The sequence below is a fragment of the Trichomycterus rosablanca genome, chromosome 1, assembly GCF_030014385.1.
Source record: "Trichomycterus rosablanca isolate fTriRos1 chromosome 1, fTriRos1.hap1, whole genome shotgun sequence".
Lineage (NCBI taxonomy): Eukaryota > Metazoa > Chordata > Actinopteri > Siluriformes > Trichomycteridae > Trichomycterus > Trichomycterus rosablanca.
This window is the reverse complement of record NC_085988.1, coordinates 42,863,153-42,882,709: the sequence shown is the minus strand read 5'-3', so window position 1 is coordinate 42,882,709 and position 19,557 is coordinate 42,863,153. Positions and strand designations below refer to the sequence as shown.

The following is a 19,557-nucleotide window of genomic DNA, read 5'->3' as shown; positions in this document are numbered from 1 at the left end:
AGTCTGAGCTATGTGCAGGACACTTTTTGCTTATCAAAATGACTCAAATATTGATTTTATATAAAATGCAAAGACGCATTTATTCCTTCATCTTCAATTATTGTTTCATCCTTATCAGGTTCACAGCAATGCTTGAATTCACTTGGCTTAAGGCAGGAAAACCCCTGTTATGGGCACCAACTCATTAACATCCTGTAAAAATGTAGGTTGGCCAATATGCCTTCTGAATGTTTAGGGAGGTGGAAGGACACCAGTGTTGCCCTTTACATCTTCGGCATTTTAGCAGACGCTTTTATCCAAAGCAACTTACAGTATACTGTCCAAGTAATTGAGTGTTAGGGGCCTTGCTCAGGGGCCCAACAGTGGCAACCTGGCAGTGGTGGGGTTTGAACCAGCAACCCTCTGCTTACTAGTCCAGTACCTTAACCGCTAGGCTACAACTGCCACAAGTTATCCACACAGACACAAGATGAACATGGCAAGCACATTGCAGACACTGACCCAAGATATGGTTTGCAAGCCGTAGCCTAGTGGTTAAGGTACTGGCTAGTAACCAGAAGGTCGCTGGTTCAAGCCCGACCACTGCCAGGTTGCTGCTGTTGGGCCCTTGAGCAAGGCCCTTAACCCTCAATTGCTCAGACTGTATACTGTAACTGTAATGTAAGTCGCTTTGGATAAAGGTGTCTGCTAAATGTTGAAAATGTAAATGTAAAACCTACTGTAATGTCAAAAACTAAATGGTTTGGTAAGTATCAAAATAACATAAGTCATGTGTTATGCATTCACAGTCACAAGATCTTAACCTAATGGAACATCTGTGGAAGATTTTGGTCTGTCATGTTTGACAGTGCTTTCAACCACCACCATTAAAACCTGAACTAAATAGATCATCATCCTAGTAAAATAGTAGGTCCACAGAATGCTGCTTTTGAAAGAGCTTTCAGCAGCTTGTGGTGTCACAAAGCCTTAGACAGAAACTCTATGTTGGTTTCATTATTTAATTTCTAATTTGTTTGTAACCCACATAACTGACCACTAGTTTCTGACCACTAGTATGTCATACTATAGTACAGACACTTCCCAAAATAAAACTATACTATTTTTTAACTCCCTACTAAAGCACCCTCCTTGAACAACAGATGTCTTTCTATAGATCTGCAATTTCACTCTTTGTTAATCATACCACTTTGTGAGCCCTATACATCTATGAAAACCAAGGTAAACTTTGATCAAACTCCCTGGCACTGAGGTTCCTCCCTAAACACAAAGACCTCCAACCCTGTTCAGTGCTGCCAACCCTTCATTCCCACAAGATCCCTGTTAAACCAAGCCTATATTTACCCCCTTCACCAGCCTTTTCAGAGCTTGGCTGCAGTAGATGAAGGGTGGGTTGGTGCTGGCTAGCTGCCTTGCTGCCTCAGAGAGAGGTACAGAATAAGAGAGAGTGCATTCTCAAGGCTTCTGGCACTGCGGGAAGCCATTGTTGTTTGTTGTTTAAAACCTCAACTATGTCAAGGGAACAGTCATCTCATTCCCCCCAGGAAGAGAGATGAAGGTCTGGAATGTACATTTCTCAGACCCCCGAGTGTTAGATTTTTAGTTTATTTACCTCAAACTAGCCTCCTGTTATCTGGTCTGATCATTAATTTGTTGGATTCAGTCTGTGAAGAGTTTTTTTGTCTTTGGCCCAGCCAGTGCTCTGCTGAGTGTTTGAGTGGCATGAAACGCTTGAGGTTGTTAATGTAAGCTGACAGGAGTGAACACAGTCAGAGAGGATTCTGTTTGTTGGACAGAGAGATGCTTGTGCTGGGTCAGTACCATATCCCACAATGCTGTGTGATCCAGCTTGTGCCAATTCACCAATGGAATAATATGGTCCCAACATTCATGTAAGGAGTGTTAGATTATAACTTCATATTATTGCACTATATGGCCAAAAGTATGTGGACATCTGACCATTAGCTCATCTGACATTTAAAATGTATTTGCAGTAACACAGAAAAGCCTTTATTTGCAGCCATACCAGCCTCCATTTATTTAGAAAGGTCTCTCACAAATGGGCCCATTCAGTCAAAAGAATATTTGTGAGGTTAGCCACTGTTGTTGGACAAAAGGGTCTGGCTCGTAGTCACCATTCCAATTCATCTCAAAGATATACTGAGGTTAATCTGAGTTAAAGTCTGAGTTATATGCAGGACACTGAAGTTCTTGCACAGAGTCCAGCAAGGGGGGTGGGTTCCAGAATCATTACCAACTGCTATGCCATCATGGCTAGCAGGAGGCACGGAGGCCATAGTTAATCACAGTTTCATACCTAAAGAGTTTTTGGCTTCTTTGTTGGCAACCTGCTCTTTTCTCTATGAAACTGTGATGCTGGACTTAGCTCGACTCTGGCTCGGCCCAATCTGTTTTTTCACTGGAATAAATGTCAGCACTTTTTATCTTCCTTCCAGGGAACTCGGCCGAAGCTGCAGCATTTTTTAGCCATCACAACCAAACCTTCCTGGACAGGCAAGTGGCCTCCACTGGCCTCTTATGAGGGTGCTGCCCTGCTGTTTGTACAGCCACTCCCAGTTTCCTTTAGGTATTTTTTTTTCTAGGAACTTGGTTGCTGCATGACAGCTGGTTGAGCAGCTTTCCCTAATGTGACAACCAGTTCTGATACTACCCATTTTCTGTCCACTAGCTCCATTACAGGCTATGACTGTATCCTTTTTGGTTTGTGCCTCTTTAACCACAGTTTTCTACCTTAGTTAAACATCCTGCATATTGGGTTCATTCTTTAAATCTTGCTGGTACAGGGCTACAGTGCCTCAGTGGCAAGGCGCTACACTTTACGGGCCTCCACGCTTTGTGCAGAGTCATTCCAAAACTAAAAATGACCGTCCTCAAACTAATGCCACAAAGATTATTTTATAATTTATTTTTGTACTGTACCTGTTAGCATCTTAATAATTAGAAACTGGTCTAAACACATTAAGCAATATTGTGTATATTTTTTACAGAATAACATCTGTGTTAATATACTAGTTTGTCTGTACTTGAACATTTGCTAATCACAATTGCTGCTACATGTCACAAACAGATGACGGCAAATGAAAAATTTGTAAGGTTTAAGAAACTAACCTCATTAAGTTGGCACAACTTAAAAGACACTGAGCTCTACTGATGTAAAAAATATTTTCTATGCTAAAAGCTTGAGTAAAATAGTAAGTTTTATTTACTGCTTAGAAATTGTTGAAAAGAATAGCCAAACCCATAATTTCAAATTCTTTCCTTATAATTGGAGCCATGAAGTGTAGTCCTACCTTATTTACATGAACTCCCTTTTTGCTAGTCCTGCCCTCTTACCCATGCACAGTGTGAGGTGCAAATAGCACCAGAACACAAGTTCCAAAGGTTACATAGATATGAGTATGTTGTTAAGCTGCATGTGAAATTCGCATGGACGTAAATATTCAATGGATGACATACAAGATAAAGGGACATTAAAGATATTCCTGAATCAGCAGACTTATCTATTCATTCTAAGGACAGTCACTGTGCATGTTTGCATGTTTGTTTTTTGTATTTTTGTTGATTCATCCAATTTTTGTATATTCTCGCAGGAGAAAAAGACATCAGATGCAAAATGGACCCATCTAATGGTTTGAATCAGCCACTGGAAATCGTGCCCAACACTGAGGAGAAGATGAAGGACAGAGGCCAGTGGAAAAACAAGCTGGAGTTTGTGCTTTCTGTGGCTGGAGAAATCATTGGACTGGGCAATGTGTGGCGCTTCCCGTACCTCTGTTATAAGAATGGAGGGGGTAAGTATGAGGATGTACTAAACATTAGCTGAAACATTTGTCTTCATTTACTAGAAACTTTTCCTATTTTTTGGAAATGGACCAACACGTTTGAGTTAACACTGTAGTCTTTGCAACCACATATCCTAATATGACCTCTTAACAGCTTAAACTCCATAAATCTTCCATCACACTTGTTAAGGTACTGTTCTAAAGATTAAAATGAGCCTTTATGTACTTACAATGTTTGTGTTATTGCAGTGTTGAGAATAGTCCATCAACCAAATATCATCTGATTAGTGGAGGTCCTATGGGGGTCCATTTTGATTGATAAATAGGGCACAGGGAGGTGAAAAAATGTACAAAGTAACAGATGGCTACAGTCAGTAAGTGAATATCCATGAAGCCCAAATGTAGTGTTTATAGATTATAAAATTATCAATGGATGTATGTACCTTATAGGTGTACCTGATAAATGCTTGGTGAGTGTCTGTAGATTTTTGACCTAACTGATTTTGCTTTCTGATTACTCCCAATAAAGTGATTAAAAAAACTTATATTTGTGAAAATTTTGTGGACAAATAAACTTTTGTATCTCTATAGTCACATTATGTCTTTTAAAAGCAGACAAGCATTTTATATTGGAGCCATTATTTTGTCTGCTGAACTAATTTCTTGGTTCAGCAATGAACTCAGCTAAGCAGTGCTCAAGGACTTAGAGCTGTTTTATAGATTCTAATAATGTTGGTTGTAAAACTAAAACGTAACAGATGTTGCAAGCTTGTAGACGGTGTGTTGTTTTTTTTTTGTATTTGGTGTAATTTGTCTAGTAGGTTTAAACTACCATCCTTTACCCATGCTAATCAGAAACCAGAAACAGAAACAATAAACTTCCCAACCATTTACATGATCTTGTAGAAACACAAAATTAATAAAAAATATGCTACCAGTTTAAACATGCTACTTTTCTGTTTTGCAGATGAAGAACATTGAAATATTTGAATCCTTTAGACACATAAACTTAAAAAAAGACTTATATCGTTCCACTTATAGTCTTTGTAGGTAATAAACTTAAATCAATTAAACAAATCTAACCTTTAATGAAAGTAATGTCATTTCAGAAAAGTAACAACCCTAATTAAAATAACCACATTGATAAAAATGGTTGACATCTATGCATTTATTTCTTTGCAGATATAATAGCACTAACAGTAGTCAATAGTCCTCCAGGATTCACCCTTTTAGCTCACTCCCAGGATTCCAGTTACGTTTATGCCTGAAAACTGGTAGGGTCAAGGCAGAAACTTGTACTGTACTGATCAAACCATTTTTTCTCAGCAGTAGGATTACCATCTTCTGGATTATGTATCTAAGTCTCTAAGACATATACAGAAGGTGTATGGTGTTATGTGAACCTAACAATTTGGGGAACCTAAGTGCTTGTCCCGAGCCCTGATAAAAAGAAGGGTTTTGTCTGGAACACCCATTGTAAAAATATGTGGTCAAATGATTTGCTGTGGTGATTTCCCACCTTTATGACCATCATTTGCAAATCTGCAACTGTGATAGTTCAGCAGTTAAGGTACTACTGGACAAGCCCCATCGCCGCCAAGTTGCCACTGTTGGGCCCCTGAGCAAGGCCCTTAATTCTCAGTTGTTTAAATTGTATACAGTCATAATTGTAAGTCACTTTGGATAAATGTGTCTGCTACATGTCACAAATGTAAATTATACTCAAATTATTACTTCTTTAATTGATATCTAAGAAAATTGTTACTTCTTTCACCAACAAACTTTCTGTGTGGTCGAAAAGAAACACTTCTGTCCTCATTAGAGTTCTTTTTTTTAAACATCTTAATTGTTTCCCTAATAGTAAATGTGAGCTTTTTTAGGCATGTACATATTAAATACTCATTGTAGGTCAACTCACATTTATCTGATATTATTTATGTGTTTTTCAATCTTCTCAATGTTAGTAAATGACTAAGTGAAATTTGGCTTGTTGGTTACCTCATCTTTATAGCCTATTTAACAAAATGTCAAAGTTAACAATTCATGCACTTAGGTGAACTACATACACAAAACATACATTTTATTCTTAGGAACAGAGGAGACAATAATAAGTTTGTTTTTGTCTTAAAATAAATGTACTTAAATTCAACTTTTGATTTCTTGAACACATTTTCAACCGATTAGTCCTCTTTATTTAGGGTGCCAGTAAATCCAAAGATGACTGTACAGTCATTTCTGGGAAAAGAAATTAATGTGTTACTTAATAATAGGGTGATAGTGTCTTACTTTTTCGTGAGTCAGTTTCAGTTTTACAGGCATTAAAGTATTCCTAAAATGACAGAAAAGTTCTGCTGAGTTGTTCTTGTGTTTATAAAGGTGGATATGAAATCGACCTCTTGATCTGCCTGCTGGGCTCTCAGAAACAGAAACAGAGTCACAGTTGTTGTTTGATAAGTCACTTGCATGAGACATCTTAGAGCTTTGGGGGAAATGAGTTCCATAAATCACTAAACATAAATTAAAACACATAAGATTTCATTATTTTTCTGTTCTATGGAGATTCATACATGTTACTAATTCTTTTCTTTGTTACTTTACTAGCTCTGTGGTAACCTCTTTCTTTATCTGCTAATTACACAGGTGCCTTTTTTATCCCGTACCTGATTTTTCTTGCCACCTGTGGAATTCCTGTGTTCTTTCTGGAGACAGCATTGGGACAGTACACCACTGAAGGGGGGGTAACTTGCTGGAGGAAAATTAGCCCCCTGTTTGAAGGTTAGAACATCAACTAATTAATTTTGTTGCATTAGTTCTTTTTAATCTTTAATAATGTATACCTGAAACCTAAATAATCACAAAAACAGTTATCAATACAAATACAGTTTACTATGACTGATATTTACATGGTTTTGAAATTTCTGGCACAAAACTGCTCTGGTTATGCCATGACATCTATCTTGAACCAACACCAATGGCATTGTGAATAATTTAGGTTGTCATTTGCAAATGTACTAATTTAAACGGACTTTTTCTTTTTTTTCTTTGCATGATTCATATGAAAAAGAAAAAAAAAAGTATCAGAGCAAGACATTTATACAGCCCACACATCCAATCTACTATCTTTATTTTGAACACCCAACTTTGGAAATAATTAACCCATGTGCTCTATAAAATTTTAATATGTACAGCTGTTGAGTGTCACTTGACAAATGGGTTTGATTGTTATTATATTTGTTTATACTTGGATAAAAAAAATTAGGCCACATTTTATAGCTTAATAATGCAAAAATGTAGATTATTCCACATGGTTTACAAACATTATTGACTTTTTATGAATTTATTTTCAGGTATTGGCTATGCCACTCAAGTCATAGTGGCCTTGCTGAATATATATTACATTGTTGTTCTGGCATGGGGAATCTTTTATCTGTCCTTCTCCTTCTCCTGGAACTTGCCATGGTCCTCCTGCAACAATACCTGGAACACAGGTTTGCAGATTTCTATTTATTGCCTTTTATTTGCATGACATTTTATGCATACAGTGTGCAACACCATTTAAAAGCAACGCTTTTAATTATATTGTTTAGACGCTTGCATGGAATTTCAGCGAAGGAATGACTCCATCGACCAAAGTCATCTAGAAAATGTAACTTCCCCTGTCATTGAATTTTGGGAGTAAGTATCTTAATGTTGCAGAAGCATTTTCCAACCACAGAGTTTTTTATATACACAGCACATTTATAATAAAAAGCTCATCTTGTGCTCAGCTAGACACAAAGTTTATCATGTTTGTATTTAAAGACCAACTTAAAGAAAGGCCAAGTTAATAATAAGAACAGATTAACACTAAACAGGGTCAACACCAGGACCAAATTAGAGGAAGGTCAAGCCACAGGCTCAACCAGGTTAAAACCAATATAAAATTGGTTCATAACAGAGTCAAACCCAAAACCAAGAAACATAAGACCAAATTATGAGGAAAACATGACAATTTTTGAGTAATAGACCCAAAAAACCCCAGATAAAAACAAACTACAGCATGACATAATCATGATGGGATGAAATTAGACTAAGACCAAGATCAAGTTAAAGCAAGACTAGGTCAATACCAAATTACAAAAGGACTAAGTCTGTAAAGTCTCACAACTTAAGTCAAGACAGAGACTAAATTAGACCAGATAAAGCAAGACGAAGTCCAAATTAGAGTGAGACATAATAAAGAAAATATAATTGGAGATTAAGATCAAAATAGAGTAATATAAGACAAAAAAGACAAAAACAATGTCAAACTTGAGAACAAATGAAAGAAAAGTAACTGGTATATAAAATTAAAGAGCAAATAATTCATGCTTTTGTATTTTAGAGTAGCATGATTTTTGATAATCCTCCCATGTCACAGTTATTCAACCCCTAGACAAGACTGCTGATCTTAAAACATACTGCTAATCTATATGACCTAATGTTGGGTTAAAATATGATTAGATCATTGGGAACTCAAAAACAACTTATAATCTGCTTCAGCTTCAATGTGTTATATAAACACACATATAAACCCAGAGCTTCAAGTGTTAAAGATGTGTTGCAGCTATGGTGAAAACTGAGTCTGTCACTAAAGCTGATTAGATAAATAAATTGAATGAAAATAGCAATGGGTATATGGAAGTCCAAGATCATGAACATTACTAGAGACACAATTGGGAGTGTTATCTGTAAGTTTCAAACGTATGGCACAGCAGCAAACCTGCCTTTGTCCTCAGGCCTTAGCAATCTCATTAGGACCACAAAAAAAACCTCATCCTATATATAATGTATTATACTATACATTCGAATGCAATCAGAAATATTCAACCCTTCTTACAATTTGACCCTTATCACTGAGATATTTATTTCTGCCCATATCTGCTGCATTTAACATTTCTGCTATGAGTAAGTAAATAATCAGTTACAACACTAGGACCTAGAATCAGTTACAATACATCTACAAGCATTTTTTGCAACAATTTGTGCACATTATACCAATGACTAGTCTAAGGAATACTTTAACATGGTTTGTGTGTTTTGAATGGAAAAATTAGAGAGCACACAGAATTTTAAATGGTATTGGTAACCAATCATTGATTTTTACAAACATTTAATTTTAGTATCTGCTTTATTTAAAAATGTGTTTAGATAGACATAACTGTTGGTTTCAGAAGTTCTTCAGTGGTGATTTTTCCTCACCTCAAGCATCATTATTTTCCCCGTTCAGGAGAAGAGTACTTCGGATATCCTCTGGTATTGATGAGATTGGAAGTCTGCACTGGGACATGGCTCTCTGTCTGCTTCTTGCCTGGATCCTGTGCTACTTCTGCATTTGGAAGGGTGTCAAGTCCACTGGCAAGGTGAGGTTGTGTAAGTGGGTTAAATATCTGAAAATAGAAAGCAGAGTAAAATAGAAAAGTTTTGTCACAAGAAATAATATGGATGTCTGTTTAATTCTTTGTGACATAGGATGTCCTGCTTTTGCCCAAGTCAATTTAAAATAGCTAAATAACATGTATTAGATCCTTTTACAGTATCTGCTTTATGTTTGAACATTATTATTACTATACATACCTAGCTATTACCCTTCTTATGCTTATTATTATTATTATTACTATTATTACTATTACTACTATTATTGTACACCTAATACCATATATGTACCATATATGTAAATAGTTAAAGTTATAATTGTTATATTAACCCTACATATACAAGTTTACTATTACCATGCACAGAACATGGCATTAACACTGACTGTAACTTTGCAGGTAGTTTATTTCACTGCAACCTTCCCATACGTGATGCTGCTGATTCTGCTTATTAGAGGCGTGACTCTTCCAGGAGCTTCACGAGGCATCCAGTTCTATCTTTACCCTGACCTGGGACGCTTAGCAGACCCACAGGTACTGAACTTTTCTCACACAGCCTATGATTTTAAACTTTTTGTATTCACATTCAGCAAAGCTTCCATAATGCATCAGTGACTTGTGTTTTTGGATAACCCACTTTGCTGTGATCTTTATTTGCACTTTTGCTTGAAGCTAAGGTCTCTACACGGGGGGGGGGGGGGGGGGTATGGAGACCAGGTGTTTGTTATGTACTGAAACTGGACTCCCTGCATGAAAACATTGTGTGTTTCATCTCTCTGGAGTGTCCTGCTGTGAATTTGACCCTTTCCCCATCTGTTACGAAAAAGGCTCCCCTGTGGAGAGCAAAACAGGAAATGTTTAAAACCAAATGGACGAACCAATCTACTATTTACATCACCCCGGCCTATTAGATGTGCCCTAGAAGCAAAGGTCTTAGCAGTGAAATAGACACTGTAAGCAGAACATATAATGTATTCATTCTACTGTATATAAAAAGACTATTTTTAATTTAAAAGGAGTATCAGTTATTAATCAGAACCATGATCACTTAATTAATTAATTTGATCAATGATAATCATCATCAGTTATTTATTTAAAACCAAGTGGACAAACAAACCTACTTTTTTTTTTTACATCACTCCTGGTTATGTGATGTGACCCAATAGCAGTGAAAGTCTTATCAGTAAAATAGTGAAACTGTTTAATGAAAACTGAAAATAAGGGTAAATGATTTTTAAAAATGACAAACACATTTGTAAAAAGAACACATTTTGATGTTTCATCCCCCAAGCTGTTAATATACAAAAATCATAACTGTTAAACTGTTATAAATTTACAAATTTATATTTACAAATTTATTACAAATTACCTAAATATGTTGACATTTCATTGAAATGTACATACAGACGTGAATGGCTATGTCTGGTGCTGGGGGCGGGGGGCTGTCTGGAGTGTGTTACTGAATTGCACCCAGGGAAAAACAGGGAAAAAACAGACCTGCTGTGATCTGCTGTGATCTGGAAAAGTGGTGGTAAAACATGAAAATGAAGTGAAACCAACTTGATTATAATCTGATTTGTTGCAAAGTTGAGTCTAACTGGAATACCTTTGTTTTAATGTCATTTTGGTAGTTCTTTCTAAGCTAGTATTGGGAAACATGACTTTTTGCCTTCCAGATTCATCATTCAGAATTTAACTCCCACTGGTTTCTGTAACCTCCTCTGACATTTCATAGGTATGGATGGATGCAGGGACACAGATCTTCTTCTCCTATGCTATATGCCTTGGCTGCTTGACAGCGCTGGGTAGCTACAACAAATATAACAACAACTGCTACAGGTAAAACTGCTAAAACCATTACAAACACATTTTACCATTTGATTGCCCTTTTGCTATTAATAATCTTAAAGAACAGACAGTATTAAACAGTATGTGAATAAAGCAATATAAATATATGAGGGTTCTTCAAAAAGTTTCCACACTTTTTAAAAATTTATTTATTAAGAATTTTCTACATAGTCTCCGTATGATGCATTTTTCCCAGCGTTGTACCAACTTTTTAATGCCATCAGCAAAAATGTTTTTGGTTGCACTGCTGCTTTCACGTCAGCATCACATGAAAATCATCTTCCCCTTAAAGCTTTTTTAAGCGTTTAAAAAGGTGGAAATCAGATGGCGCTAAATCCGGACTATAAGCTCTCTCTCTCAGTTTCTCAGACACGATTTTTTTTCTAATTTCTTGGCTGTTTACACAGACATTTATGTTTTTAGTGTTTTTCTAAAAAATCACAATATACCATTATAACTTTAAATATATTAACAACACATTTAATTGACTACATATGTTTTATTACTTTATTTCTGCATTTCATCATTCTATTAGAAAAAAAAACTGTTTTTTAAACTTATTTAATTTTTGTCCTACAGAGATTGTGTGGCATTGTGCTTTCTGAACAGCGGTACAAGTTTTGTAGCTGGATTTGCTATCTTCTCAATTCTGGGTTTTATGTCTTTTGAGCAGAATGTCCCTATTTCTGAGGTAGCAGAATCAGGTGTGTACTCACTTGAACAGTGTTTTTTAAACTTGTGGTTTAATCTTGTGGTTTGGGGAAAGAAATTGCCTAATGTTCAATTAAACTGACAGTATAAAGGCAATTTAATTAAAACATAAACATATATTTCTCATGTTTACATCTCCTACAGTAGGTTTACATACTATAAGATTGCTTAAATGTCTCATTATTGTATTGTGTTGTCTGTTAATTTTTTCACCCTTATTGCATCATAGTAGCTGGACCATATATGCAGTGTTAGCTGATGTATTTAAAATCTGATGTTTCAGGTCCTGGACTGGCTTTCATAGCTTATCCTCGAGCTGTATCCATGATGCCCTTCTCTCCACTGTGGGCCTGTTTCTTTTTCATTATGGTTGTGCTGCTTGGCCTGGACAGTCAGGCAAGGACCTAATGCTATTAGTACTTAATAATTATCAATCAAGACCCACTCACTATTTTTTGACACTTTGCATCATTGCATAATTATCATAACCTATGTGCATTTAATATCTTGCTTGTTTTTATCATTCAGTTTGTGTGTGTGGAGAGTCTGGTGACAGCAGTGGTTGACATGTACCCATCAGTGTTCCGGCGTAAAAACCGCAGAGAACTCCTCATCCTTGTTGTGGCCCTCATTTCTTTTTTCATGGGCCTAATCATGCTAACAGAGGTAGGAAGCTAATACAAAAAACTGCTCATTCAAAATAGCTACACAATGTTCACAACTGTAATGTACCATATTTATAATTTGATCATAAATAAAATCATATACAAGCATAAGTTAAGGGCACATTGGTGGTGCAGTGCTGAAAGTACGCTAATCCACTACCGCTGATGTCTTGGGATCCATGGTTCGAATCTCAGAAATCCCAGAAATCACCTGGTCAGGCATCTGCACAGACATGATTGGCTAATGCAGACAGAGATGCACTTGTCAGTGCACTTTTAATGCCGGTAGGTGTGTCAGGAAGGACATTCTGCATAAAAACTGTGCCTGGTATGAGGACCAAATCCAGTGTGTTCACTGCTTAATATGGAAGCATCTTATGGCTGACTAGAGCCCAAAGGATGACCAAGCATGTGCACCAAGCACGGAAATGAAAGGGGAAGGGGAGCAGACTTGGGCGGCCTATAAGTCAGCTCATAGAACAACTTAAAGGATGCTCGCGGTTTCCCTAGTAGCCAACTAATCTTCATTCGTTTTTCAGACAACCCTTCCTGGTAGGTCACCATTTATGAGCAGGTTTCCTGTCTAATTTCTTGGTAAACTAGTCCACTGAGGAGCACAGGTCAGGACTGCTCTCCCAAATAGCAGTTGCCCAATTTATGGCCTGACCTGACAAATGATGTGGGCGACCTTCGACCACTTGTTGGGAAACCATTAGGGTTGGAGCTTGAATGCCAGTAAGCTTTCTAGGGGAATTCCCCTGCAATAGCCTGGGCTCCCACTAAGCATTCAAGTGTGGATAAGTGGGGGTCAGGTGTGGGGGGGGGGATTTATGATCTGGTACCTGGGGCCTGCTGGCACAGAATGTGGTAGGAAGTTCCGGGGTTGTCGCTGTGGACCTGTGGTTCTGCCAGGACTTAGAGCTGAGCGAGGATTTAGGGGAATGAGAAGAGAACCATAACCATGTGACGGTCTGGACCCAATTGCTAAACTGGCCAGAATGGGAGGGGTGTTTGTTTGAAACTTGACAGAAAAGAACAGTCTACTGTTTGGAAAAAATGGAGAGAAGAGGTACCCTGTGAACCCCAATGCACTAATTAAGGATACAAAGAAGAGAGTATTGGGTGGGACCATGACCATGGTCAGTCAACCAGCTACTTGGTCCACCAGCTTCCTAACACACAGTCAAAGCCCTGATACTTCTCGCTCTAAGCTAACCTGACAAGGAAACTGCATTAGAGTAGGAAATCCATATCATGAGCCAAGTACAAGCCAAAAAAGAGAAAATAATTGAATAATTACTTGGGAAAATAATGATTTCCGAGAAGCTGAAGCAAACGTAAGGTAAACAAGCTTAAGAAAGCATGAAAAACCAAGATATCACTTAATAAAGGTAAGGAGGAAGGGCATACCAATCAACTACCTTACCAACTGAGTATGACTCAGCAATGTGTGGCGTTCTGGGTTTTCTTAAATAACCCACAACCAGGAGCAGAGAGTTAGCACTAATTTGTGCTACTGCTGCTGCTGGTGGGATTTGCAGTTTGTCTGGAACTTTAATAGGTCAATCTACGGTTCCTGCTGTAAAAGGAACAGGATGAAGGTAATCAACACATATTAGGAACTGCCTAAATGAATCAGCTACAAATGAATAAATAAATGAAAAATAACACAACCAATAACTTTCTAAGCCGCTTATACTAATCAGGGTTGCAGGGGGTGCTGGAGCCTATCCCAGCTCTCAATGGGCACAAGGCTCGCAGAAACACTAAGGGCAAATTTAATAGCTTCAATTAGCCTAATTGTATGTCTGTGAGAGAAAACATGCAAACTTCACACAGAAAGAACCCAGACCGCTCCACCTGAGAATCAAACCCAGCACTAGGACAGTGCTACCCACCGAGCCACAGTGCCACCCCAACCTATAACACAAAAACACAAATGGAATAACCTAGACCCATAGGAAATATCCATGTCATCATCCTAAGTATGCAGGAAGTCAGTATTTATTCAGGAAAACATATTGGGTCAAATTATTTACACAAATACAATGATGTGAAAGTGATTTAGCTGTGTGAACAGTTTAATGTCTTTCTCATGTGTAGGGTGGAATGTATGTCTTTCAACTTTTTGACTACTATGCAGCCAGTGGGATGTGCCTCCTCTTTGTGGCCATTTTTGAGACCATCTGCATTGCCTGGATTTATGGTGAGTCCCAGACCTTTTCGAACACACAAATCTGAGTAAGCTTAGCATTAACTAAAACTTTTGGTCTGTAATTTTTTGACTAGACCAGCTGTCCTTGGTTTCGTTTTTTTAGGAGCTGATCGCTTTTATGACAATATAGAGGACATGATTGGATATCGACCTGGACCTTACATAAAGTACTGCTGGTTGGTACTCACCCCAGCTACTTGTTTTGTAAGTTGCTATGATTAACATGGTCTTGTCCTTTACAAATGTACTTGCCAACCATTGTTGCTTTGGTGGTGTATTTTCTGTCATTATCTTGCTAAAACAAACTTACACTTACTGAGCTCTTTATTAGGTGTACCCCCTTCATTAGTCGAAAGGGACCCCCATCGGACCCCCACTCACCAGATGTTATTTAAATGTTGAATCATTTTTAGCACTAACATGCTAATTATATGGTAGTGTCTGTTGTACTGGCATAAGTGTGTCAAGAGTAAGAGTGTATATTAAATTGTTCTAAATAAATTGTTATCAAAATTATAAATTGTTTTTATTAAATATATATTAATATAATAATACATTTATTATATTAGTGTATATATACACCGATCAGCCATAACATTAAAACCACCTCCTTGTTTCCACACTCACTGTCCATTTTATCAGTTCCACTTACCATATAGAAGCTCTTTGTAGTTCTACAATTACTGACTGTAGTCCATCTGTTTCTCTACATACGTTTTTAGCCTGCTTTCACCCTGTTCTTCAATGATCAGGACCCCCACAGGACCACTACAGAGTAGGTCTCTATTAGACCCAGTTGGTCCACCTTGTAGATGTAAAGTCAGAGACGATCGCTCATCTATTGCTGCTGTTTGAGTTGGTCATCTTCTAGACCTTTATCAATGGTCACAGGATGCTGCCCACTGGGTGCTGGATATTTTTGGTTGGTGGACTATTCTCAGTCCAGCAGTGACAGTGAGGTGTTTAAAAACTCCATCAGCGCTGCTGTGTCTGATCCACTCGAACCGGCACAACACACACTAAAACACCACCACCATGTTAGTGTCACTGCAGTGCTGAGAATAATCCACTACCCAAATAATACCTGCTCTGTGGTGGTCCTTTATGGGTCCTGACCATTGAAGAACAGGGTGAAAGCAGGCTATGTAAGCATGTACAGAAACAGATGGACTACAATCAATAATTGTAGAACTGCAGAAGCAGAAGTAGAAGTGCTCCTATATGGTAAGTGGCGCTGATAAAATGGACAGTGAGTGTAGAAACAAGGAGGTGGCCTGCTCAGTGTTTTATATATATACATATATATATATATATATATGTGTGTGTGTGTGTGTGTGTGTGTCTTTGTAGGGCACCTTTGCATTTTCTCTAATCAAGTATACTCCACTGAAGTACAACAATGAGTATGTATACCCATGGTGGGGTTATGCACTGGGCTGGCTCCTGGCATTGTCCTCCATGGTTTGTATCCCTCTGTGGATCATCTATAAGATGAGCACAACCAAGGGAACTCTGAGAGAGGTTTGAACACAACAGCACTTTGAAAGAAATTAAACTACGAGTTGAAATCTGTCATTGCCTCATGTCCTTTTCCCCTTTTCCTTCCTCTCCAGCGATTTTACGAGCTAACCACACCATCCCCTGATCTGCCCAAAACTAGACAAGAGCAGGAGAAGCTGCAGGCCATCTTTTCCGCTGATGGGGACAGTCTTTGCCAGAGAGGAGTTCCTACCAGAGATGGATACTTTCCTGTCAGCGAGAAGGAATCACACTGCTGAATCCTATAATAATACGGGACATGACGGATTACTTCATGTCTTGTGGTCCTTGGAAGCCTTACATTCATACCTCACTATTTCTGCCAGCCAAATAACGCAACAGATGGGAAACTGGGCTTTGGTAAAGGCTCTGTCGCCATCTGTAGGTACCTTTTTAAATTTACATAGACCATTTATTTTGTTGGCAATGTTTTGGCATTTTGTTAATGCAGACAGAATTTGTAAGGTTCTTCCTATTAATCATTTACATTTTCTAACTAAAATCCACAACATAGTTTAACAATATGGCAAACAACTAACCTTTGCTTTTTTACCAAACAAAATTGGAGCAATAAAGTATCCCTGAGCAAAATAAGTGGGTTTTTTTCATTAAAAACATAATTCTAAAGTATATATGATTTGCACGATTACAATTACAATTATCAAATTTATATATTATATTATTTTAACCATTATGTTTTATAATTTTTTATATTATTATGTTAATATTATAGGATAATAAGGACCATAGAAACTACTGCACTTTCTATCTACCTGCACAAACTCTGTCTTATGACTAAGTAGTAAAGTAGTAAAGTTACTTAAAATAATACTTATGAAATACTTTGGCATTTAGTTACTACTAAATTAATTGCTGACAATACAACAACGCAAATCGAGTCTTTTATAGTGAAATCACACTTGTTTGTACCAGTGAGCAACACAAGTATGCTTGCTATACAGTAGAAATGTGGAATTGTATGCTTAAAAAAAACTACCTAAAATAGCAATGACTGCTGTGTATTTTTTTAAAAATCTGGCTACTATTAAATAAATTGCTCGCCGCTTAGGTGGCGCAGTGGTAAAAACACACGCTGGAACCAGAGCTGGATCTTGAATACATTGTATCGAATCTCAGCTCTGCCTGCCGGCTAGGTTGAGCGGCCACATGAACAACGATTGGCCTGTTGTTCAGATATGGGTGGGACTAAGCCGGATAGGGTCTCTCTCTCTCATAACTAATGCAATTACGACCTCTGCTGGCTGATTGATGGCGCCTGCACAGAGATAAGAAAAGAGTGCTCTCAGGGTGTGTCTTTCTGTACACAGTGCTGAGCTGCACTGCACTCGTCAAAGTGTAGGTGATAAGATGCATACGGCATGCTGCTCAGGTGTCGGAGGGGGCGTGGGTTAGCTTCGTTCTCCTCAATCAGGGCAGGGATCGGCATTGGTGGAGAGGAAGGATGACGCAATCTGGCATTTGGACGCGGTAAAGGGAGAAAAAGGGGAGAAAATGCATTTAAAAATAAATAAATAAATAAATTGCTAATATTTTATTAACGTTAATAAAGACACTGATACAGAAATCCAACTGAAGTCAAAGTTAGCTAGCTAGCATGCTAAATACTGTAGTTAGTGGTAAGAGTATACTGCATTTCATACTTAATACTACATATTATGATAATGTCATTGTACTTGTACAAATCTGACATAGGCCTACTATTCAAATAGTGGTATCAGGTTTGGGATACAGGTTGATTCAAGGTGTGTTGCAACATTTAAGGAATTTTCATTGTCCCGTATATAAACTTTATTTTGTGCTCTTACAATTTTTTTAGTAATAGATAATAAATAAAACAAAAGAGAAAATGCTAGTACTGTAAATGGAATAATGTACTCCTATTTCACATTAGTATATTAAGCATAAGTCTTTGGTTGGAACATTATGTAGTCAAGTGTCTTGTCTCTGTCATTGTGCATGGTCACATAATCTCATTCCAGTGCTAATATAATCTAATATATATAATTACAATTACAAATAATAATATTATTATTATTACTACTACTGCTACTACTATTATTTTTAAACTCCACTGCTAAAACCTCCAGACATTTAAAAAGCTTAATAAAACAAACCCAAATATTATTGAACGTACATTGTATATGTCAGTATTGTTTTCCTTATTTGTCAGTATTGTATTATCAGAAATTTGTACTGTTTTTATTATGTTATTTGTTGTCATATTTATAGATTTCAGATAAAAAGTCAAATATATAAAATTTTAGTGCCAATGTGAAAGACTATAATTTAGCTAATCAATCAATTATGCAAAATTTTGTTTTTGTGTGTTCACACTTTTATAGAGAAAGTATGCCACAGATAATGACCAGTTTAAATGTGTACAGTATAATGATGTTTACACTGTATTTGATTTTCTGTTTTTGTTGTTGTTGTTGCTTTTGTCATTTGGAAATTTACAAACTTCCCAATTAAATAAATATTGGACTGAATCCTTGTTGGAACTGTAATGTACTTAGAGGACTAAAAGAGTATTTCAACACAATGAAGACATTGTGTTACAGTTTTGGGTTTATCAGTGTGGAAACATGTTTATCGACTTACAACACTGGACATATTATAGAAGTATAGTGTTTTAAACAATTGTTGCCAATGACAAAATTACAACAAAAAAACCCAAAATCTTATAAAAAAGCTCCTACAATTAAAACTTTGAAATGTGAGATTTCAAAGCAACATAATGCTAACACAGTTCCAAAGAGGACAAATACTATGTGACTGAACTACAGGTGTATCACTTATAAAAATTGTTTAAAAAAAATGTTACAGACTGAGTTAATAAACATTTAACAGACTTATGTTAAATGACAACCAAGACATTGCACAAACACTTTTTCCTGATATCACATATTCCAAGACTACAAACAGGTTAAGAACAATGTTTCTCTACACACAATTGCTAGGAATTTGGGGATTAAGCCATTTACAGTCCATAACATGATTAAAAGAATTTAGAGTATCCAGGAAAATATCTTCATCATTAAAAACTAACATGCTTTTACAACTAATAGAATCATATAGATTTAAAAAATTTAGAAAACCTTTGTTAGTTGACATAGTTCATTCCGTAACTGTGACGTGAAGTGAAAACTCTCTGGTCTGATGAGGCCACCTCTAAAACTGTGGACTGAGGGACAGTCACATTTTGGAGCCACATATGCTGCCATCAGGACAACGTCTTTTATATTGTTTCAGCAGGATAATGTTGAATTACATTATGCACATTATAACAGTGTGGCTTCATGGTAAAAAGTGAAGATGCTTGATTGACAGACCTGCAGTCCACACCTGTCTCTCATTGAAATCTC

At 37.1% G+C, this 19,557-nt stretch overlaps 1 protein-coding gene across 1 annotated transcript; it reads left to right on the top strand.

Annotated features, from left to right (window-relative positions):
• Nucleotides 1-3,408: 3,408 nt before the first annotated feature.
• slc6a13 (solute carrier family 6 member 13) lies at nt 3,409-18,681 on the top strand. The gene is made up of 14 exons (XM_062993095.1): nt 3,409-3,809; nt 6,441-6,575; nt 7,148-7,288; nt 7,388-7,475; nt 9,049-9,181; nt 9,593-9,727; nt 10,929-11,032; nt 11,621-11,745; nt 12,036-12,148; nt 12,281-12,418; nt 14,521-14,623; nt 14,736-14,836; nt 15,983-16,153; nt 16,246-18,681. The coding sequence occupies exons 1-14, from the start codon at nt 3,632-3,634 to the stop codon at nt 16,408-16,410; spliced, it is 1,830 nt and encodes a 609-aa protein (XP_062849165.1). The 5' UTR covers nt 3,409-3,631; the 3' UTR covers nt 16,411-18,681.
• The last annotated feature ends 876 nt before the right edge of the window (nt 18,682-19,557 follow it).

What these genes read in the sequence shown, in the direction of transcription:
- slc6a13 (XM_062993095.1), top strand. Translation starts at nt 3,632, where the DNA reads ATGGACCCATCTAATGGTTTGAATCAGCCACTGGAAATCGTGCCCAAC. An exon ending in GACGCTTAGCAGACCCACAG is followed by an intron (nt 9,728 to 10,928) that starts GTACTGAACTTT and finishes GACATTTCATAG; the next exon opens with GTATGGATGGATGCAGGGAC. An exon ending in TCACCCCAGCTACTTGTTTT is followed by an intron (nt 14,837 to 15,982) that starts GTAAGTTGCTAT and finishes GTGTCTTTGTAG; the next exon opens with GGCACCTTTGCATTTTCTCT.